Source organism: Diabrotica virgifera, chromosome 5, assembly GCF_917563875.1.
Source record: "Diabrotica virgifera virgifera chromosome 5, PGI_DIABVI_V3a".
Lineage (NCBI taxonomy): Eukaryota > Metazoa > Arthropoda > Insecta > Coleoptera > Chrysomelidae > Diabrotica > Diabrotica virgifera.
Window position 1 is genome coordinate 239859609 of NC_065447.1, and position 25233 is coordinate 239884841.

The window sequence follows — 25233 nt, forward strand, 5'->3', positions numbered from 1 at the left end:
CCATTAAAATAGTTTTTTTTTATTTAAACAATTAATAAACATAAAAAAATCTTTTTATTGACTATTCGTGTATTGTTCCCGCGAATGCATATATCTGCCAATTTTCATTCATTTGGATTGGAGAAAAGGCAGTCAAATTAACGTCTAAAGATTTGACGCAAACTATTGAACTAAAGAAAAGCGTTTAATAAAAATTGCCAAAAATAGCAAAATTCCAATCAAAAATTAGGTTGGAGAAAATGTAATCTCAAAGTTCAAAATCGGTATACGTTAAAAAAATGCATTTTCTCGGCTTCCCATGGAGCAATTTTCAGCATTATTTTTTTGTTCCCAAGTAACTCGAGTAGAGCCATCTAACTAACACATTATTAAATGTCAAAGTTGCTTTTGTTTTGTTATAATAAATAAATTTATTTATTATAACAAAAATTTTTAATTTGTTTAAATAAAGATTGTTTAAATAATTATACAGCTTTTAAATGATAATATTTGTGTTTTAACGTTAAAAGGTACACTTGTAGTAAATTTATCTAAAAAAAGTCTACAACTGGAAAAAATATGAAGTTTTCTTTTCTTATAAATAAATTAATATATTATAACAAAACAAAAGCAAGTTTGACATTTAATAATGCGTTAGTTAGATGGCTCTACTCGAGTTACTTGGGAACAAAAATAGAATAAAGAAGATTGCTCCATGGGAAGCCAAGAAAATGCATTTTTTTAACGTATACCGATTTTGAACTTTGAGATTACATTTTCTCCAACTTAATTTTTGATTGGAATTTTGCTATTTTTGGCAATTTTTACTCGTAATATCAATAGTTTTTATTATAATAATATATGTTATGAGTATTTTTAAGATAAGAAAATTGGTGTGGAGAAAGAGGACAAAAATAAAAAGGTGATGGTTCGAAAATTATGATCCTATTGTTTATATCTTTGCCGTAAATGCCGGTCAACTTTGACCGGTTGTATCTCAGGAATCACTCATCACAATTAAACGTTTTTTCTTTTAAAAGAAGCGTCCTGCCGCTTTTTCCCATACCGTTTTCATGATTTAATTTTCCCAATATTTCCCGAGATATTCTATTTGTTTATAAGCCAAAAAATTGTTTATAATTTTAAAATATTCCTGAGGCCGCTTAAATAGTCCAATTTCAATTCTGTAATGTACATTAGATAGATACAGTGTCTTTTTAGACAAAAGTCATAGTTATTCTTATGTATCATAATTATTGTCGTTATTATAGCGACCATACATTTTTAATTAACAATTCAATTGTTGCTAAACTGTTTAATCAATTTCCATCGGCTTCTGGAATTATAATCTATACAAAAAGAGCTTTTATATTACCAAGTTATTTAATTATTGATAAACAATTACTTATCTAAAATTTTAGTTGAAAATTAAATATTTTGTTTAAAAAACCCGCATTTTCCGGGGAAAATTTTCATCAAAGCAAATCGGGAAAAAACACGTCTCTATGCAGAATTTAATTACGGTGAATTTTTATTTGGGTATTTTTGGTGTAAAGTTAAAATCTTTGGAGTTATAGAGCAAAAATTGAAAAAAAAACACGATTTTCGATCGCCATTTTGTTTATAAAAAAAGTAGCACACTATCTGCGGACTTTGCATACCTATATTAATAATAATATATACAATCATAAGATTCGATTCCAGCAATAAAATTGCTGGTAAATAACTTTTCCTTGTATTTTGCTAATTAGCCCAGAGTATATCTACTTCAACAAGTTCTTCAATGATGTAGAGACGTTAGTTATGATATACATATTATGTGTGTGTTTTGTCGATTACCAGGAAGCGTTCAATAGAACAAAACATGACAAACTGATTTGTGATAGACATCAGCGATTCACAATTTGGATTCTGTAAAGACCTAGGAACAAGGGAGGCAGTATTCGCACTCGGACTAACGTCCTGTCCCAAAGATGTATAGATATGAATCAAGAACTGTACGTGTGTTTTATAGACTATAATAAGGCTTTTGATAGGGTTAAACATGACCAACTGATTGAAGCATTAGAAAAAATATTAGACCTCAGAGATATAAGAATAATTTCAAACTTATATTAAGGCCAAAAAGCAGTAGTGAGAATAGAAGACATAACATCAGAAGAAATAGAAATACAAAGAGGTGTTCGACAAGTACTTTAACCAATATTATTTAATATATACTCGGAAGACATATTAAATAATGCAATGGATGAACAGAACATAGACGTTAGAATTAATGGCATGATCATAAATATCCTGATACCTGATACGCTGATGATACAATTCTTTTAGCCGAATCACATAAAGGCCTACAGGTACTGCTTAATAAAGTGACCGCGGTAAGTGCAGAATATGGACTATCGCTCAACAAGCAAGACGAAATATATGATAATAACAAAGACAACTCGGGACATTCGTGAGATATACGAGGTCTGGCTATTAAATAACGAGACTGCTTATGAAAAAGATCTTTATTTTAAAAATTATTCTACAATCGAATGCTCTCCTTCAATATATTCCCCTTCCCTCGCCACACACCGTTCCATTCGTTTTTTCCATTGGTCAAAGCAATGCTGGAAGTCTTCTTTTGTTAAGATTCCCTTTAAGGCAGACTTGATCGTCGGAAACAGGAAAAAGTCACAGGGTGCTACATCAGGCGAATACGGCGGGTGTTCGAGCACTGGAATGCATCTAGCGGCTAAATAACACTTCACAGACAGCGCGTTATGGGTAGGTGCGTTGTCCTGGTGCAAGATCCACGACTTGTTTTTCCACAACTCCGGCCGTTTCTTACGAATTCGCTCTCGCAGCGTTGCCAAAACTTTCTAATAGTAAGCTTGGTTTAGAGTTTGACCCTATGGAACCCATTCAGTCATCACGATGCCGTTAATGTCGAAAAAAAAACGATTAGCATGGCTTTAAATTTTGATTTCGACATCCTTGCTTTTTTCATTCTTGGCGATGCAAGAGTTTTCCAGTGGAAAACCATGGATTGTCGCTTAATTTCAATATCGTATTTGAATATCCAGGTTTCATCGCAAGTGATGATGTTTTCCATTAATTCAGGCTCTTCCTGTAACCTCTCAAGAAAATCTGAGCAGATCTGTTGACAGACGAGCTGTTGGTCAGGGGTCAATTTTTTTGGGACAACTTCGCAAAGACTTTCTTCATGTTCAATTCGTCATGTAAAATTTTTCTGACAGTTTCTTTATCGGCGTTTACAGTCTCAGCAATCATTCGAATGGTCATAGGACGATCTCCGTTTATTTTGGTCACTGTTTCCGGAGTTGAAACAGAGACAGGTCGACCTGGACGTTGGTCATCTCCGGCGCTCTCTCGGCCTTCAGAAAACCGTTTATACCATTCGAAAACACGCGCACGAGATAGAGAATTCTCACCATAGGTCTCTTTCAACAAATTATAGCACTCAGTCGGAGTTTTTTTTTTAATTTAACGAGAAATTTCACATTACTCCGTTGCTCATGTTTTTCGTCACACATTGTTATCGGCACGAGAAAAATACACGTTCTTTTGTAACCTCTACAGAAAAAATACTATTAGAGCGACAAAAACGTGCTTTCGTACTGAAAGAGTAAACACTTTCAGCTATCCAATGCTGCATTCGTTTCCCACTCTTCCGCTCTAGGACGCCTTCTGCACGCGCAGTCGTTATTTAATAGCCAGACCTCGTATGTACAGAATCAGCCAATTGAAAGGGTAAGAGAATTCAAATACCTAGGTATAACCATTAATGAAAACAAGGATAGCTCTCAAGAACTACGAATCAGAATCGAACAGGCCAAAAGCACATTTACAAGAATGAAGAGGCTCCTCTGCTGTCGGGACTTAAACTTGAGTTAAAAATACCACTGTTGAGGTGCGATGTGCTATCCGTATTACACTAAGGGATGGAAGCGTCGACACTGAAGAAAATTGACGTGAGGAGACTGGAGGCATTGGAGATGTGGATGTACCAAAGAGTACTGAAGATCTCATGGGTAGATAGAATAACCAAAGTACAGGTACCGAGACGTATGCATAAAAAAAGAGAAGTACTTCTAATAATTAAGAGAAGAAAACCGAGATAATATCTCAGTATCATCAGAGCGATTTTTACTTTTGAGACCGCGACTCTAAATAATTCGTTGTTAGTACATCTAAACCATTCCCTGAGGTTCTTATTACCATATATTCCCACATATGTGGGACATGTGATGTGAGGAGATAAATATCTGATACTCCAGGTCTTTATGCAACGAAAAATCCAGGTAAAAGATCCATATATAGGAGACGTTACTCATGGCTGAAGAACCTTAGGGAATAGTTTGGAAGTAGTAACAACGAATTATTTAGAACCGCGGTCTCAAAAGTAAAAATCGCTATGATGATTTTTCCTTAATTAAATTATTGATGGATTCGACCGTTACTTGATGGAAGTTCATTTTATATAACAATAAAACACTGAAAACGTTTTGTTTTCTATACTTCCACAAAATTTTATTACAACTATGTGACTACAGCTGTTTCGGCAGAGTGCCTTTCTCAAGTGATTTAGATTACTATGGGTTTGCCTTTTTAAAGTCTTTAACTGAAGAGGTTGAGGAGTGGGGAGCTGTTTGTCTCGAGTTGGTCATCCAGAATTATATCTGTATTTTTCAATTTATTAATTTCCATAGATTCTAATAAAGATAGCTTAAGGCCTTTATTTTGAATATGCAGAATTTGAAACTGTTCATTAAAAGAATGATTATGATCTAGAAGGTGAAGTGCGTATGTAGAAGTGTCTGTTTTTCTATTGTTGAAAGCCCGTTTGTGTTCTGCTATCCGTTTGTCAAAGGTTCTGCCAGTTTGACTGATGTAAGTTTTCGGACAGTCACCACAAGTTAGTTTGTAAACACCACTCTGTAGTTGTTTTCTCTTTCGGCTCGTATTGTTCTTAATATATTTGCTTAAGTTGTTGTTAGTTCTGAAAGCTGGTGTTATTCCTTTCTTTTTTATGTATCTGGCTATTTTTGTTGTTATCTTGCCAGTATATGTGATAGAGCAGAAGGTACTGGGTTCTTTCTGTAAAGAATATAGTAATCCAAATCACTTGAGAAAGGCACTCTGCCGAAACAGCTGTAGTCACATAGTCGTAATAAAATTTTGTGGAAGTATAGAAAACAAACGTTTTCAGTGTTTTATTGTTATACTTAATTAAATTGATCTTAATCCAAAAAACTAATATATGTAACTCAGTTAATAATTTAACAGAACATTTATTCATTCTAAAGTTCGCCGGGTCAGCTAATCATGTATAATTAAAGAATAAAATCTGAAGACATATCTAACAGAAGACTAAAACATTTTTTCTAAATATTTTATACTAAAAAAAGATTATTATTTATTATTATATCAGCACAGTACATGGCTGAATTGACACTAAGAGCGAGACAAATAAGGTTCAACTGTCGTAAGATTCAACTATCCCGCCAAATGCCATAAAACTATTTATCTATATAGGTTATACACATTTTTGAGAAATCGAAGCCGAAATGTCAAATATATATTGATTAAAATTATTGTAATTTATTCTCAAAGAAATATAGTAGTTAACGATACGATTTTAATTTTTATCATCATTTGATAATTTAACTATATTAAGAAAATATACCTGTGAAACAATTCCTAGACAACATACAGATGAAAAGAGAAATTTGACAATTTACAAATTCTCGTGCACGTAGAGGTTTTCAAGAGAATAAGTTTATAAATAGCCGATAGGCATTGTTTCTGCCAATCAGAATACATAAAAAACAGATGAATAACTCAAAAAATAATAGGCCTGGATCCTGCGTACAAAAAAAAGTTTATTAATAGCAAGCTGAAAATTTGTTAATAGAACGAAAACATGCATTATTTCGGAATATTTCAAACTAGCTTATATTTTTCTAAAACTTTTTTTGTTAGTTTATATACATGTTAAAGTAAAAAGTTCTACTCACAGATTTTGCCGCTAATAGGGAACTTGCACATTTTTTTTATTAGATAATAATGTTCAGTTTTGTTTTAAAATGAGATTTTCAAAATTTCACGCTTCAAAAACTCGTAATAACTTCGAAATACATATTTAAAGTCTTCTGCGGTATAAAATAGTTCAAACGGCCCGTGACATCACATAGTTTTGCATTAGTTTTGATTATGGTTATATTTCGCTGTGTCTAAGTACACACTAACGTGTACGCAAATAAAAAAGTTAGGTAGACGCGAATTAAACTTCATCAAGCCAGTGACGTCATTATTTAGCTTGCGCAGTGACTATACATTTTGGTACGCTATTTTGATATGTTTAGTGTTTGTTTGATAGAAAAATATTTGTTAAGGGAAGGGAAGCAGAACTATTCAGATGTTTCAAACTTAATTGTAATAAATCAATGTATATATATATTATATATATATATATATTTATATATATATTTATATATATATATATATATATATATATATATATATATACATTGATTTATTACAATTAAGTTTGAAACATCTGAATATATATAAAAGTATATATTTAGGTTAGCAAAATAATTATATGTATTTAGTTGACATGACATGTAGGTACAAAATATTGTTAAAATAATTTTTATACGTAAGTGAATTATTATAATCAACTATTCTAAATGCAAAATAAGCCACAATTTAACTAAAAAAATTATTTTATTAACGTTTCGACGTCCAAATCGGATGTCATTGTCAAAATACTAAAATTAGTCAGATTAAATAAAGTATTAGAAAAAAATTTTTACTAAGCAACAACATTTTTGTTTAATTTAATAATATTTTGTATTGTGACAACGACATCCGGTTTAGACGTCGAAACGTCAATAAAAGCAATTTTTTAGTTAAATTGTGGCTTAGTTCTCATTTAAAATATTTGATTACAAAAATGCCACAAGGATAATAGTTTCAGAACAAGTTAATTATTATTGTGAAAGCTTTAGGTCTTCCTTTTATTTTAATCTTGGACGGTAATACTATTTCATTTATAACTAAAAAAATATATATTAATTTATAGTCTCTTATCTTTTTCGTACTGTTTTAAAATGTTCTTAAACTCGTTAAAAGAACTAAATAATTGTCCACACTCCATAGTTAATTTAAAAACAAACACTAAAGAAATAAAAAATAAGAAATCACTGACACTCTAACTTTTTTATTTGCGTACACGTTAGCGTATACCTAGACACAACCTTATATTTAGGTATATTCTTCTTCTCCTTCTTTAGTTTATTGGCCTCCACCTACTTGGGTATTTGGCCAGCTCATCGTCGTGGAATAAGTCAAAAATATTTATATTCTAATGACATTTATCGTATGTCATTGTAATAATATATACCAGTTTGTTAAAATTGGAGTTTTATACTGTTTTTGAAGGAAAGGAACGAAGGTTTACTATTGAAAATAAAACCATTTTGTAAAAGTACAAATTTTCTATGAATAGTTCAAACGATCAAAAACACTTGTAACGTCACATAAATGTATTTTCTACTGACGTTTATAACGTCTAATTTAAAATTCTGTTTACTTTATTGGAACAATGTAAATGTACAACCCAGTGACGTCACGACGCGTTTTGGACCACCTGTTTTAATTTGAATTTTTAATCGTCTTTAGGGGCCAAACGAAAGACAAACTAAACTTTTTTATCTTTGATACATGTTTTAAATTATGTTCTGTTGTGATTTATAACATTTTTTTCGAATTTAAAAATTTATGCAAGTTCCCTATTGTTTATTAATTGTTTAAACAATAACAATTGTTTTGTATAAATAATTTTAAAAATACCGTTAAATTCATCATTTTACTTTGATCAAATATGTTTCTATTTTGTTTTTGATTATGATGAATCCGAATACGTCAATACAATTTGAAAATTCTTATACAGAAGCTTTTATACAGTCGGAAAAATGAAAGAATACCCATGAACGAACATATAAAACACGCTGTATTTTCCTGTCACCGTGTCATACAAAAAATTGGCCAGAGCAAGTACACGTAATAATTATTATTACATGTACTTGCGCTGGCCAATTTTTTGTGTGACACGGTGACAGGAAAATACAGCGTGTTTTATATGTTCGTTCATGGGTATTCTTTCATTTTTCCTACTGTACAGTATGTCTGCGTATCTAGAAACAATATGGGAACTTTTTTATTATCAATTTTACGAAAAAAAGTTATTCTCCATAAAATGCTCATAGTCTAAAATCTAAAACTCAACCATCGGATATCAAACTTTATCAAGGTATGTCAAAAATATGACTTTCGTTAAAGAGTAAAGTACCTTTATATTCCAGAATATTAAAAATTGATATTATGAAAAGTTATTTGGAATTAAAAACTATGTTTTAATATACAATCTCCTTTTAATATACATCCTTCTGATTAAAAAAAAAGTTTCCATTTTTTCTCAAATTACGCGAGACCCATATCATTTTATTACAATTATGAACTATTTTATTATCAATTTTACGAAAAAAAGTTATTCTTCATAAAATGCTCTACCTGGTCTAAAATCCAAGGTAAAATCCCTGTATAAACAATGGTACAACCATCAGATATCAAACTTTTTCAATTTTATACGAGGCATGTAAAAATATGAATTTCACTTAACAGTTAAGTGCCCTTATAGTGCAAAATATTTCAATTAGAAGGATGTAATTTAACACAGAAACTTAGTTTTTAATTCCAAACAACTTTTCTTAATAACAATTTTCGATATTGTGAAATTTAAAGGTACTTTACTCTTGAGTGAAATTCATATTTTTTGACATACCTCGTATAAAATTAATAAAATCTGATATCTCATGATTGCATCTTAGATTCTTATAAAGAATAACTTTCTTTCGTAAAACTGATAATAAAAAAGTTATCAATAGGTTCCAATCTACGCCGACATACTGTATAAGAGCACAAAATTTTTTTTTTGTTGAACATCTATTATTGTTGAAGCTTATTATTAAATGTATTTTAGGTAAGTTTTACAGAAAAAAGATTTAATCACTTTGTATAAACATTTTTTAGCAGATAATTTTCCGTTTTTGTATTACATTTTATCTTTCTTAATTTTCTCAAAAAGAAATTGTTTATTTCATTTCTAATGTAAAATAATTTAGTGCATTTTAAATATTGCATCGTAAGCTTAAAAAAAAAACACGTACGACCGCTGTTTGATTGTAGTATAGATTTTTGATTAAATTAATATCCTTGGGATCTAGCTGTATGTGTTTCAATACATGTATGAGTTTACCATGTTGAACTCAGTCAAACGCCTTTTGGAAATCTATATAACATATGAATACGTTTTTATTGTATTCCCTGCATTTTTGTAATAATACCGTCATTGCGCATAATAGAAAGCTACAGAAATAAAAATTACAGCGATTATTTTTTGATGATTTTAACTTCCAATCGTATAGTAAGATATTTGATCACGTGTTTAATTCTGTCCAATCAGATTAAAATTATACTGAGAATTATCTACTGTAGAAAATTACCGATAGAATTTTTTAAGTAGATTGTTTCTGTTTAATGGCAACCAGTTTCCTAGTTTTGACAACTGTCACATTTAAGAAAATATCCATAATATACGTATTAAAAAATAATCTTACGAATATCACACGACAGTAAGAATAAATAAGAAAATAATGCTTTATTTTTACTCAAATTTGTTGTCATTGGGCAATAGCCACTCGAGCCCTGCGGGCTCTCGTGTCTATTGCCAGACAACAAATTTTCGAAAAACTGTCGCATTATTTTCAATTTATTCTCACTCTCTTGTCATATTATACCCGATAATTTTTGATAATATCCCGTCGTCAAGCATTACGTCAGATGCTCTTCGTTACTATGCAAAAATGCACATTCTGTGACATTAATGACAATTAATGTTTTACAACTTGTCACAGAGAACACCAAGAAACAGGTTTAGCAAATATTCAGGTGAAGATATCAATAAAGTATTAGTTAAAATTATTTAAAAAGCCAATTTTATTCATGAAATAATCTCAGTGAATTACAATCGAACTCTAAAATTATTATCGACTTGTTGCCCTCGTGCCACTTTGACATAATTTCACTCCCCTTCGCGTCGTGAAATTAAAACTGTCAAAGTGTCACTCGGGATACAAATCGATAATTTTAAAGCTCTCGTGTAATTACTACCGAAAATATGGAAAAAAATTATACTTACTTGGATTGCTTATTAATAACATCATTGATGGCTTGTTTCCGCTTGCTCGATACTAAGTGAAACAACTGCTCCCTCGATATAAAACTCTCTTTGTGTCTATCAGAATTAACGCTATACACTAAATGGGGTCGACAATTTGTTACCCTAAAATAAAAACCACTATCAATTGACATCTCAACAGTTTTATTGTTAACTTGTGGTGTCAATAGGTTTGTTCCAACTCGATACAAAACCATCCAGTAACCATTCAACGCATGAGCACTGCATTCTATGAGTTCCAACTAGATTTGTACAATGCACAGAATGATCCAAAATACGTTCTGACATGCGCAAAACAAACAATTTCCGTTTGTAGGTTATGTTTAGATAAATATATTCTAAAATATGAGTTGCTATAAATAACGAAGTTTTTAACTAATTTTAGATTACGAAAACGGCTTTTATTAATTTTATAAAATGAGTGATATCGAAGGTGATAGTGTTTTCACCAATGGCGAGCGTTACAAGCGTTCCAACTGGTATCAAATTCCAAAACTAGTCAGAAATGGACATGCGCAATTCATCGTTCATGTACCAATATAGGCATGATTTAAGAACGCTACAAAACATGCTTGTTTAATGCAAAATGGACGCTTTTCTTGGTATCTTGCTGAGTACGAGAGGAACCGCAGGTTAGAACAAGTTCACGCATTTACTTAAGCAGGTAATGGCGGGAAGCTACCATCTGTCGGATTACGCCTGAACGCCTCTAAGGGCATATTCTTTCTAATCAAAGATGACAACGATATCTCTTGGAGTTCGCCATGATTATTGCACAAACCCTTAGTTCCGTTGAGGTTATTAGTTTACGATGGGACTGGTCCTTGACAGTACTCCAGATCTTTAGACGAAGAAATGTGGGTACAAATTTTAATCTTTTCGATGTTGCAACTCAGCATTGTCTGTAGACGACTTACGTACCTAACAGGCTGTTGTACCTGGTAGAACAATTTCTATGCTGGGATCTATTGGGGCTCTGCCCTCAGCATGGGGCTTCTTCTTGTCGGTTAAACGACACCTGTGTTATTTAAAAAAAAAAACCGTTTAAATAGACCGCCCCGATTGTGCAGTTTGTATATTGAAGAATTTTCTTTCAACAATTCAATGCAAACATTTTGATGTGTTATTCTGATAGTCCTTTGAAGTCGTCAAAGAATTCAAGTACCTGGGAGTGATCATAACATCTGAAAATAAATATGAAAAGGACGTGGCAGCCAGAATCATTGCAGGAAACAGGGCATATTACTCATTAATGACCGTACTTAAATCAAAAATACTCTCAATACCAGCAAAAATAAGAGTATATAAGACAATAATTCGTCCCACAATAACGTATGGAAGCGAGACATGGACTCTGAACCAGCGGGAAACGACAAAGTTACTGGTACTTGAAAGAAAGATACTGCAGACTATCTATGGGCCTTGCAGAGAAGAGACAACAGAAGAATGGAGAAGAAGAAACAATGATGAACTCCAGACAGTATATGGAGATGAAAACATAGTACGCTACATTAAAACAAACCGAATAAGATGGGCAGGCCACTTGCTAAGATCGAGTGATGAAAGACTTCTGAATGCCACATTCTGGGAAAGGCCCGATGGTAAAAGGTCAGTTGGTCGCCCAAGAAAGAGATGGAAGGACGCAGTAGCCAGTGACCTACGCAAAATGGGAGTACTGCAATTACTCCAGGGAAATAAGGCAAAAATATACCATGTTCAGGACACTTGAGCAGCCAGGTTGCACATGGGTGTTTTGGGTACTATATACCTAATACATTATACATACAAAAATGCCCGTCACAGTTCGGACGACAAATTTAGTTATTAACAAGTAAGTGTCAAAAATGGCAGTTTTTTCGTTTAAATCGCTACGGGTAAAAATAGGGTAATTAAATATCTTATTTATACTGTTATTCTCGTAGTAGATGAGCCAAGGTTTAAAATGGCAGTTTTTGAATTTCGGTTCGATCATTTGTTGCTTCAGAAATTGCAAAATAAGACTAAAATTTCGAAAATAAAAAAATTGCTATAACTTTTGTGAAAATGACCTTAAGACTTTCATATTGCACGAAAAGTTGAGACAATCAGTCCATATAATGCACAAAAAATTTTAAGACGATTCGTCAATTATTTTATATTTTATTCAATTTGTTTATCCCAATGAGCTTTTTTTTCGCAATAATATTGTTCAGAAAATAGTAATGTAATAGCAATTCTGTGAAAACCACATGAAAGAAGAAAAGTCATGTTTTCAAAGTATTTAAAAAAAATCATTAAAAAGTCATTTTTATCATTCCGAAAACATTTTACTAAAGTAGGCCTCTAGGCACTGGAACTTGCACGGTAAAGTAGGTCTTGAACTCAAGAGAAAATCTAAATAAAAGTTGATCGAACACCCTATTTTTTTGCTTTTATGCTTGCAGTATCCCTTGTAGATCAAAACTACGTTAAAATTAAAATCGGCTACGGGGCACTTTTTGCGCATGCGTAAAAGAAGATTTTTTCTATTTATTTTTCTGTTTTTTTTTATTTTTATTTATCTGTATAATCGGATTTTCATGTATTTTAATATATTTGAGTATGTATATGATATGTATACATACTCACACATACACACACATACATACACATACACACACACAAATATACCGGGTGTTGAATAGTCAAACGGGCCATAGGAAATAATGGGCATGTCTAAACTGTTGAATTCCTGCTTCCCTAATTATTTTACGTCAAAAAACATGAGAAACTATTTGTAGAGGACTGAAATCTGTATACACGTTGAACGCCGCGCGAATCATATACGATTCACGCTTATTTTACTTAGAGGGCCGCGCGAATCACACTTGCTTCGCAGTGACTGCTATACTGTATGGACCACGGCTCAGAGTGAAGTCGGCCCAGAGAGCCGTAATATTATATACATTACGGTGCCAACGTGTTAAAAACAATTGTTAAAATTGTTCTATGAATTAAACACATTCCAAAATTTTGCAAAGATGTAAAACAATTGCCAAAGTATCTAATCATATCGACTACTAAAAGCAGATTTTACCTCTAAAAGTCATACGAACTAGGCTCAGAGTGAAGTCGGCCCAGAGAACCGTAATAATATATACATTGCGGTGTCAACGTGTTAAAAACAATTGTCAAAATTGTTCTATGAATTAAACGCATCCCAAAATTTTGCTAAGAATATCAATTTTGGGACCCCAAAAAGATGCAAAAAAGATTGCCACTCCTACCCCCGGGCTTCCCCCTAAAACCACGTGTAATGCGTGGAATGCGTGTAATTCGTAGAACAATTTTAACATTTGTTTTTTATACAGATTTCAGTCCTTTTTTCAGTTTATAATTTCCCATTGTTTCCTATGGCCCGTTTGACTATTCAACACCCGGTATATTTGTGTGTGTATGTGTATGTCTGTGTGTATATTGAGTGTGTATACATATTGTATACATACTCAAACATATTAAAATACATGAAAATCCAATTATACAGATAAAGAAAAATAAAAAACAAAATAATAAATAGAAAAAATCTTCTTTTACGCATGCGCAAAAAAGTGCCCCGTAGCCGATTTTAATTTTGACCTATTTTTGATCTACAAGGGATACTGCAAGCATAAAAGCAAAAAAATAGGGTGTTCGATCAACTTTTATTTAGATTTTCTCTTGAACACCGTGTAGGGTCATTTTTAGTTCATAAACAATTTGAATAACTTTGTTAATATTGACTGTAGATTAAAACCTTAGACCATAAAAACTGATAGACACGCCTTGTACCGAACCGTTGAAGCAAAGACCTTCCGCGAAAGTGACGTCACAATACGGCAAGAACTCGTTTGGATGCTTAGCAAAGCACTAATAAAATTTCCCAATTTTAGATTAATTTTAGTATAACTTCAATATTTTGTAAAAAATATGCAAGAAAATTCATTTAGCAAAGTAATTAATAAATATTTTTGACTTAAAGTAATTTTGTAAAAATAAATGTTTTATTTGAAAGTATATCGTTGGTATATCTCTTCTTGTTTGATAATCAAAAATGAATTTAAAGGAGAGTAATTTTCTTTTGGGTGTAAATTTCACGTTAGGTGAAAAATATGTAGGAAATCTATTAAGTAATGACCACAAAACAAAATAGTTTTGTTAACTTACTTCCAACTCTTATTACATTATTTAGTTTTTCACCTTCGTGGTACAATCTGATGTAGCAAATAATGCAAACAAATTATCTTTACTCGATTAAACAAATGGTTTGTTTCAAAATCATGATCAAACATATGTTCTTTGTATTCGTTAAACACAGAACCATGCACGTTTAAGATCAATTTTGTCATTAATTTAGAATCGTTCAATTTTTTTTGAATTGTACCTACATAATTCTAATTTCGCTTTCAGCAATTTTGCAAATATGAATAACGTCTTTAGCAGATTGAATTAAAAATTTTTTGATATGCTATAATGTTTGTGTCTTATGAATGGACATTGTAAATTATCACATTCAATTGACACAAACATATGTCACAATCTAATATTTTCTTAACTTTCTTAACTACAATCCCAGCGATATAGTCAACAACATCACAAACATAAGATGACTGTTTTTGAAAAACTTAAATTATTTACAGTATAATCATGGTTAATACTAGTTATTATTTCCCTATTATTTTCATCAGTTATAAAGTTGTCAATGAGTTGATGATCAACAGTTTTCATTTTCACAGTATTTGTTGTGCTCATTGCGTAAATTGTGGACGGTGCCTGTTCTATACAATTAGCCTGGGTAGATCCTGTAACACTTGTGTGCATTAAAAGTCTTTTATATTCATCTTTAAATTGTTTTGCCGTTGGGTTGTTGTTGTAACCTCCATGACTTCTATAATAGAACTAAAGAAAACTTCTAAGTGATCCTGAGAAACTTTATAGGCCGAAAGATACTTCAGACCTCCATCCATATTATCCTTCACGTAATTTTTCCAAATTCGCATTCATCATCATCATCATCATTTGGCTCTACAACTCTATGTGAGTCTTGGCCGCGTTTACTATTTCCCTCCATTGTTGTCGGTCTTGAGCAGCTATTTCCCATTGCTGTACTCCCATTTTGCGTAGATCGCTGGCTACTGCGTCCTTCCATCTCTTTCTTGGGCGACCAACTGACCTTTTTCCATCGGGCCTTTCCCAGAATGTGGCGTTTAGAAGTCTTTCGTCACTTGATCTTAGTACGTGACCCGCCCATCGTATTCTGTTTGATTTAATGTAGCGTACTATGTTTTCATCTCCGTATATTGTCTGGAGTTCATCATTGTGTCTTCTTCTCCATTCTCCTGTTGTCTCTTCTCTGCAAGGCCCATAGATAGTTCGCAGTATCTTTCTTTCAAGTACCAGTAATTTTGTTGTTTCCCGCTGATTCAGAGTCCAGGTTTCGCTTCCGTACGTTATTGTGGGACGAATTATTGTCTTATATACTCTTATTTTTGCTGGTCTTGAGAGTATTTTTGATTTAAGTAGGGTCCTTAACGAGTAATATGCCCTGTTTCCTGCAATAATCCTGGCTGCCACGTCCTTTTCATAGTTATTTTCAGATGTTATGATCGCTCCCAAGTACTTAAATTCTTTGACGACTTCAAAATTGTATTCATTAATTGTTACGTTTTGTCTAACCCTTGGTCTTGGGTTCTTCGTAACCACCATGTACTTGGTCTTGTCCTCGTTGACCTTAAGACCAACTTCCTTGGCTCCGTTCTCGAATAGGGTGAAAACTTCTTTTGCATCTCTGGTGGATTGTGCAATTGTGTCCACGTCATCCGCAAAGGCTAATAGTATTTTTGATCCTTGGGCGGCAAATCCGTTTGTCAGTTGTGGCTGAGCTTTCCTTACTGCATGTTCCAGTGCGAAGTTAAACAGCAGGGGGGCGAGAGGATCTCCTTGTCTAAGTCCTCCGACGTGTTGCTGCCAACTCTGATTCGTGCGGGAGCGTTCTCCGTGCTCACCTTTGCTAATCGTACCAGTTTTCCAGGTACTCCCATTTCTATCATAGTCTCCCACAATGCTTCTCTGCTAACAGAATCGTAAGCTTGTTTGAAGTCCGCGAAGATTTGGTGTACATCGCGGTTGAATTCCCAGTTTTTTTCCAACACCTGGCGTAGGACGAAGATCTGGTCTATAGTCGACCTTCCCGGTCTGAATCCGCTTTGGTAGTCGCCTATTATTTCCTCTGCGTATGGAGTTAATCTTCTAAACAGTATTATGGATATAATCTTGTATGTTGTATTAATTAACGATATTCCTCTATAGTTCCGACATATTTGTTTGTCTCCCTTTTTGTGAATAGGTATTATATGGCTTTCATGCCAGTGTTTCGGTATTTCTTCTCTTTCCCAGACTTCTCTTATAAGATGATATATCTCAAGATGTAGTTTGTCTCTGCAGTAAATTCGCATTACTGACTTTAAATTAATGATCATACCAATAAAACCCGTTTTTCTTTGGCTTAGATGCAGTGGTTCACCATTGTTGGAATATTTGAGTGAATTAAGAAACTTTATAAATTCTTCAATTTTTTGAAAAATCGTTTGTTTATTATGCTGCTGTAAACTGGATTTTAGGTGTTTCCCCCTTTTTTTGTCGTTGCGTACAATTAAATGCTCTGCAAGATAACACCATAATTAAAAAATTAGTGTATTGGAAATTTTTTTAAATTGGAACACTTTAAAAAGTTTACAACGCCTATAAACACTTCTAATCTCTAACGTTTCTGCCGTAAACTGACGTCACGCACAGCTGTGTGAATCGTTTTATGTTGGCTTCACTTTTCGAGACGAGAGAATAGCATTACGGCGTGTCTATCAGTTTTTATGGTCTAAGATTAAAACTACCTTGGGATTTGAAAAGCTGGTATTTTTATACGAATTTTCAAAAAAACACTTTTTGCCTAGGTTAATTACAGTCAAAAATAGCCACTTTTTTATTTAATTGACAGCTACTTTGTTTATAACAATTACGCAACCCAACTAGCGCCATTTCGAAGTTGAAGGTATATAGTTTATGTGTAAAAGTTTAAGTAAACTTTAAACTTTAACAGAGTTGTTAATAAAGTTTAAAAAATAACGTTCTAACGAAATCGATTTATGGTCGGTGGAAATGAATTATTAAAATCCGTGCACTCAAAAAATGAAACTGATTCTTCAAACATATGCTGCGATTAATATCTTCAAAGATTGTTGATGGATTTTGATCATAATTTTTTTAAATTGTATGTACTCGTAGTCTTGTAGAGTACGTTATGTACGTAAATCCCCACCTAACATTTCAAAATGTTAGGGGGAGTTCCCCTTATCACTCAGGGATATGAAAAATAGATTACGCCCGATTCTAAGACCTACCGAATATACATATATAATTTCATAAAAATCGGTCAAGCGGTCTCGGAGGAGTATGACAACTAACACTGTGACAGGAGAATTTTGTAGATGTAAATATATAGATGGGTATTAACAAATAGGGGTTGGTGATGGAAAAGTGTAAATTAAGGGTTGTATGTATTTTTTAATCCTACATCATATAAAATTAAGATAGACAATTTTGTCCAAAAAAATAAAAAAAATGTCAGGGTGGCAACCCCCCTTATAACTTATGGATATGAAAAATAGATTAAAACCTATTCTCAGTCCCATAGGATACACTTGTAAAATTTCATAAAAATCGGCCAAGCCGTTTCGGAGTAGTATGGTAACTAACACTGTTACAGGAGAATTTTATGTATATTGAAGTAACTGTGAATTAAATAATAAAAGTGGATAACTTTGACCGTAATTAACATAGGCGAAAAGTTTTTTTTTAATTTGTGTAAAATACCAGCTTTTGAAATTCCAAGGTAAATTTACTCTACAGTCAATATTAACAAAGCTATTCAAATTGTTTTCAAGCCAAAAATGACTCTACTTTAGTAAAATGTTTTCGTAGTGACAAAAATTACTTTTTAATGATTTTCTTCAATAATTTGAAAACAAGACTATTGTTCTTTCATGTGGTTTTCACAGAATTTCTATATAATTAATATTTTCTGAACAATAACATTACAAAAAAAAAAGCTGTTTGGGATAAACAAATTGAATAAAATTTAAACTAATTGACGAATCATCTTATAATTTTTTGTGCAGTATATGGACTCTTTGACTCAACTTTTTGTGAAATATAAAAGTCGTAAGGTCACTTTCGCGAAAGTTATAGCAAATTTTTTATTTTCGAAATTTTAGTTTTATTTTGCAATTTTCGAAGCAACAAATGATCGGACAAAAATTAAAAAACTGCCGTTTTAAACATTGGCTCATCTACTAAAAGAAGAATATTAAAATAAGATATTTAATTATTCTATTTTTACCTGTAGCGATTTAAACGAAAAAACTGCCATTTTTGACCCTTATTTGTTAATAACTAAAATTCTCGTCCGAACTGTGACGGGCATTTTTGTATGTATAATGTATTAGATATATAGTACCCAAAAAACCCATTTGCAACCTGGCTGCTCAACTGTCCCGACAAAAACCTTATTTCCCTGGAGTAAATGGGAAATAGCTGCTCAGGACCGATAACAACGGAGGGAAACAGTAAACGCGGCCAAGACTCACATAGAGTTGTAGAGCCAAATGATGATGATGATATTCTGATATCTGATTCTTATTATATAAAATTTTAAATTCTCAAAGCAAATAAAAACATAAATAATTAAACAAAAAACTTACTTTAAATTACAAACTGGTACCGTCTTTAAACCAGTTTCACATTCGACTACCAATGGTTCAATTGCAGGAGATGGCGAATCAAAATTATACAGTTTTTCAAGCAAACTCAAGTTGGTAATATCCTTTCTTGATACAGATTTAAAGTTTTCATCTCTGGGAGTTATAGGTTTTCTGTATTCTGACCAACTTCTTGGTTCTCTGGAACTAGAATAAGGTTCTCTGGATCCTCTTCTACGTGAGGAATCATCACTAGTAGGTTTATATATATTCGAACCATCTGATCTTCTGTAGTTCCTTTGTTTTTGGTCTCTTCGTTTAAAAGTCGAACTGCGATCTGGAAATAGACTTGCGATATAATTTTGAAACCATAATTGACATACATAAAGAGAGCTTTTAATTCAGAACAATCTCGTAGGATTTACAAGTGTATGGAACATGTGCTTCTTTGTAAACGGATCCATCAAGTCACATGAGAATTGGTCCAAACAGATAAAAAAATTGTTAACTTGGCGTTTAAAATGGCAAAACAATATTCCATTTACAGAAAAGGCTTTGTCCCCCAAGAATGGTTAAAATCAGTATTTTTAACCCTACAAAAAAAGACAAGAGTTTAAAAGTGAAAAGACCATTGGACAATAAGCCTGTGAGCTACATCTTAAAAACATTCTTGAACATAATCCATAAAAGCATTTAAAAGATTTATTAAGAACAAATTGCGGTGAACCAATTTGGCTTTTTGAATCCGCTTGGAGCTAGAGAGGATCTGCTTAGTATCCAGGTCTTAAGTTGCAGGAGTGTAAACTGTGACACAAAATATTTAAAAAAAAAACTAATATTTACCAAAGACTGTAATGAAATGTAAAGGAGAACTTGTGAGTGACATAAACCTTCTAAGAAAAGTGAGGCAAGGGTACAACTTGTTTTCAATTTTATTCAATTGGTACTCAGAACATATTTGAAAGTAAATACGACTCCTAAAATGTTATGTGTTCTCAGCACTGTATTCTCATCGTAGCTGGTCAACTTTAAAGCCTGGTATAACAAAAGTTTTACAGAACTATTCTTTATCCCTGCAAACAAAGTTTAAACAAAGATCATCTTCGCCATGAAGTTTGGATAAACTGATTCTATCCTTTCGGGTTCGAATTAGCCACGTTTTGCTATAGATACAAAAACATTACAATTATTATGAACAAACCTGGAGATGGTGGTCCATGTATACTCATAGACCTAATAGCTGTTGCAACTGCTTGTCGCCGTTTAAGATCTTCAATTTCTCTCTTTTTAATCTCTTCTATTTCTTCAATAACTGATTTTGCTTTGTTATAGGAATTAGGATCTGAAAAATAGAAATAATATCAATTACAACATGAAAAATACATGTGCTCAACAGAATGAGCTCTACAATTAAAAAATTAAGGCTGCTAATTTTTTTTTAGATAAAACCATGTGAGTATGCTGCTGTTTTTCTATTTTATTTCTACATATTTTCCTCTCCTTTCCAATCGATCAATGGAACGAGTGAGACCAAAACATCTCTTGATCAAATTACCACAAATGAAGAGGTTAATATAAGTATACAGGAAGTTTAAAAAACACTTGAAAAGCTGGAGAACAGAAAAGCAGCAGGTAAAGATAAAATACCAAACAAATTCCTGAAATATTGTGGAGAGCAGCGCAGACCAAAATTATAAAACACAATAAAATACTGGAAGAATTGAGAATGAGCAAACTAATTCTATTATCCAAAAAAAAAGGAGATAAAAAACAGCCAGAAAACTACAGAGGTACCAACTTGTTAAATACTACCTTAAAACTTTTAAAATTTACAAGCACTGGCGAAGCGTCCATGTAACCACTGTTACCATTGGTAACAGTTAAAAATCTTGCAAATACATATTTTATGACTACTGTGAAATAATTCCATTTTATTTTTTTTTTCAATAGAAATATGAGTGTTAATAGTAATTCACTAAAAAGCCAACTAGACGCACGAAAATATTGGCGAATTTATGCGACTCGGTTGCAGGTTAATGTTACCACTTTTAAATGTGGATACAAATGAAGGTCCAACGGCTATCGGTCGGTGACGGCACGTGTATGAAAATTTTGAAAGGCGAAGGCGTAAGCGCGCTGTGGATATTAGTAGGCACGTTACCACTTTTTAGAATGGTTACAATCTTAGAGTAGGGAGAATTGTTACAATGGTTACTTACCTATTACAGTGTGCGTGCAATTAAACATGGATGAGTGTAGTTGACAACATTTTTTTTGAAATTTTTGACACTATGATTATCCAACTTAAAAATAGGTTTTCTAATTTAAAGCAAAAAATTTTCAGATAGGGCCTTTCATCAATTTGTACATATGGACAAAAATTTGACACAGTAAAGTTAAAAAACAGAATTGACAGTTCTTTATAACGATCCAGATTATATTAAAAAAAAATGTACAAGAATTGTATCAATATTTAACGTCTTCAGAACTTGATAATGCATTACAGGAACCCTTTAAATTGGCAAACCTATTTTTAATAACTCCGGCTACAAGTGCATCCGTTGAAAGAAGTTTTTCAGCAATGAAACGGATTAAAACATGTCAAAGAAATACCCAATTGCAAGATCGAATGTCGTAATTTTCTTTAATTTTCATTGAGTAACGCTTTTTAAATGGATTAATGACAGAACCCTCTTTCTACGAATCTGTTATTGACATATTTCCAGATAAAATAAACAAAAGCTTATATCAGTGGCGGATCTAGACATTTCCCTTGCAAAGGAAAATTTGCCTTAGGGGGGAACTTCCAATGCAACACCAACCAAAAAATATAATAAAGATAAACCAAAACAACATAAAAGACATAAATAATAACTTATAATATGTGTTTATTGGGTTGTATTTGTCTGTCCGTGGTTTAAGTTTCATGTCAGCTAATATATTTTTATGTTACAACAATTTTTTTCCTTAATTTTGGACCTTGTTAGGGGGGAAATTTCCCCTTTTCCCTCCCCGTAGATCCGCCACTGACTTATATTTGCGAGGTTCTTTTAAACGAGATTTTCTACATCTGGGTTTGGTAACACTATAGAAAAAGTCACGCGTCGCCACTGCTTACAAGAACTAATGAATCAGAGGATAAGTTTAGCAGATGAATAACAGGGTTTACATACTAGAAGCAGTGGCGGATCTACGGGAGGGAAAAAGGGGAAATTTCCCTCTTAACAAGGACCAAAATTAAATAAAAAAAAATTAAAGGCACTCGTGGGAGTGCCGACAGAAGTGAAAACTTCTTATAGTATATAAATTATGAGCTCAATGCTTTTACCCCATCCTAAAAGAAGTGCTATACCTATATCATATACGCTATACGCGATGCGTACGCCCTATGCTATTTATGTATACATACAAATAATTTATATGTGTACAAAATTTATTTCAGCGAAGTGATGACGGTCGCAAATTCAATACTTTTTCCCCATCCAAGAAGTGCACAACGTCTCTAAAGAAATTTTCAATTCAAAAATATAGTTCGTCGAAGCGATAACGGTCGCTAATTTACTACTTTTTCCCCAACCAAAAAGTGCACAACGTCCATCAAGAAGTTTTCACTTCAAATATTTATTTCGTCGAAGCGATGATGGTCGCTAATTTAATACTTTTTACATCGAAAAAGTGCACAAAGTCCCTAAATAAGTTTCACTTCAAATATTTATTTCGTCGAAGCGATTACGGCCCTAATTCAATACTTTTTTCTTCCATACAAAAAGTGCACAACGTCCCTATAAAAGTTTTCACTTAAAAAATTTATTTCGTCGAAGCGATGACGGTCGCTAATTTAATAATTTTTGCTTATCCAAAAAGTGCACAACGTCCCTCAAGAAGTTTTCACTTCAAAAATTTATTTCGTCGAAGCGATGAAGGTTCGCTAATATAATATTTTCCCCATCCAAAAAGTGCACAACGTCCCTCAAGAAGTTTCCACTTCAAAAATTGATTTCATCGAAGCGATGACGGTCGCTAATTTAATGCTTTTTTCCATCGAAAAAGTGCACAACGTCCCTCAAGAAGTTTTCACTTCACGAATTTATTTCATCGAAGCGATGACGGTCGATAATTTAATACTTTTTTCCATCCAAAAAGAGCACAACGTCCCTAAAGAAGTTTTTACTTCAAATGTTTATTTCGTCGAAGCGATGACGGTCGCTAATTCAATACTTCTTCCTCATCTAAAAAGTGCACAACGTCCTCAAAAGAAGTTTTCACTTTAAAAATTTATTTTGCCGAAGCGATGACGGTCGCGATGACGTTCGCTAATTCAATACTTTTTCCCTATCTAAAGAAATTTTCACTTCAAAAATTTATTTCGTCGAAACGATGACGGTCGCTAATTTAATAATTTTTCTCCATCCAAAAAGTGCACAACGACCCTCAAGAAGTTTCCACTTCAAAAATTTATTTCTTCGAAGCGATGACGGTCGCCAATTTAATACTTTTTCCCATCCAAAAAGTGCACAACGTCCCTAAAGAAGTTTTCACTTCGATACATACATGTATAAAATTTATTTCGCCGAAGAGATGACGGTCGCGAAATAAATCCTTTTTCCCTATCGAAAAATAGGTTTTACATTTATTTTAAATTTAAATACTTCTATACAATTTATGTATAGATACACATAATATAGATATGTACATACAAAATTTATTTCGTCGAAGAGATGACGGTCGAGAAATAAATCTTTTTTTCCCCATCCTAAAATAGTGTTGTTCTGAAGCTATTTCCTTGTGCTAAATGAAACCAATTGTGTCGCAAATTCCTCGGTAGAATGCAGTAGGATGTGGTTACCCATACTGAAAGAGGAAGTCAATAGAAAGAAAATACCAAGATTAGTAAGTCAATAATATCGAGCTAGTACATATTTTATATTTTAGTATTACTTACATATCTAGTATTATTAATATTATTTGTAATTTAAACATGTTACAAGTCAGAATTTAGTATTATTTTTTGAGAGTAAATTAATGTAAGACCAAATACTTACGATGTCGGGATAGTATCACAAGGTTTTTTTTTCCTGGTTTTCCCTTGTGATTTACTATGAAGTCTCTAACGCGAGAATTTTACTGTCGTTGCATTTGGTTGTCTTTTTAAAGACAGATCACATGCTATAATTTTTTATGACGGATATTCTTGAGTTGGGGTTGATTTCATGTAATCGAATGAACTATCTTTCAGTAAGTCGTCCCAGGAACGCAACTCATAAATATTGGCAATATCATTTTAAAGTCTTCTACTTTAAAATGTATAACATATGTCTGAATTGCCAATATAAATGAGTGAGATTAAATAAATTATTAGAAGAATTTTTTTGCTTAGCAACAACACTTTTGTTTATTTTAGTAATATTTTGTATTTTGACAACGGCACCCGATTTGGGCGTCGAAACGTTAATAAAATTATTTTTTTCATTTTAATTGTGGCTTATTTCCCATATAAATAATTAATCATCCTAAAATAGGTTTTACAGAGAGAGAGAGACATACTTTATTGATACAATGTACCAAAAGGCCATCGACCGAAGTCTTTCAGCCTTTCAGCTTTTATTTCAGAATAATCATAAAGGGATGCATGATCAATACATATACGTACAAAATTTATTTCGTCGAAGAGATGACGGTCGCTATGACGGTCGCGAAATAAAGCTTTTTTCCCCATCCCAAAATAGGTTTTACATTTATTTTACATTTAAATACTTCTATACAATTTATATATACATACAAATAATATATAGCATAAGCGATGACGGTCGCGAATTCAATGCTTTTCCCCTATCCAAAAATCGCACAATGTCCCTAAAGAAGTTTTCACTTCAAAAATTGATGAAACATCAAAATATATTAGCTGCCATTAAACTTAAACCACAAACAGACAAATTCAAACAAATAAACAAGCTAGTTAGGAAAATTAAGGCAACTTAATGCAAATATAAGTTATTATTTATAAAAAAAACAGTAAATCCTGTATAAAAGGTATATTTAAAAAACCCTCAAAAGGGCCACATCAAATTCACATAACTAGTTTTCGACTGGTTTACCAAACTAGTTATGTGAATTTGATGTGGCCCTTTTGAGGGTTTTTTAAATATACCTTTTATACAGGTTTTAGTGTTTTTTTGTATCACATGGTATACAGCCAAC

General features: G+C 32.5%; 1 protein-coding gene across 2 annotated transcripts in view; it reads right to left on the bottom strand.

Moving 5' to 3' along the window:
- LOC114343366 (titin) overlaps positions 1-25233 on the bottom strand; it is a 92448-nt gene that overhangs the window by 49264 nt on the left and 17951 nt on the right. For both annotated transcript variants that reach the window (XM_028294186.2, XM_028294192.2), the window contains exons 3-5: positions 20237-20377; positions 19039-19372; positions 10250-10393 (exon numbers count right to left, since the gene is read on the bottom strand). In XM_028294186.2, coding sequence (XP_028149987.2) covers positions 10250-10393; positions 19039-19372; positions 20237-20377 — 619 coding nt within the window. The remainder of the gene's footprint in view (positions 1-10249; positions 10394-19038; positions 19373-20236; positions 20378-25233) is intronic.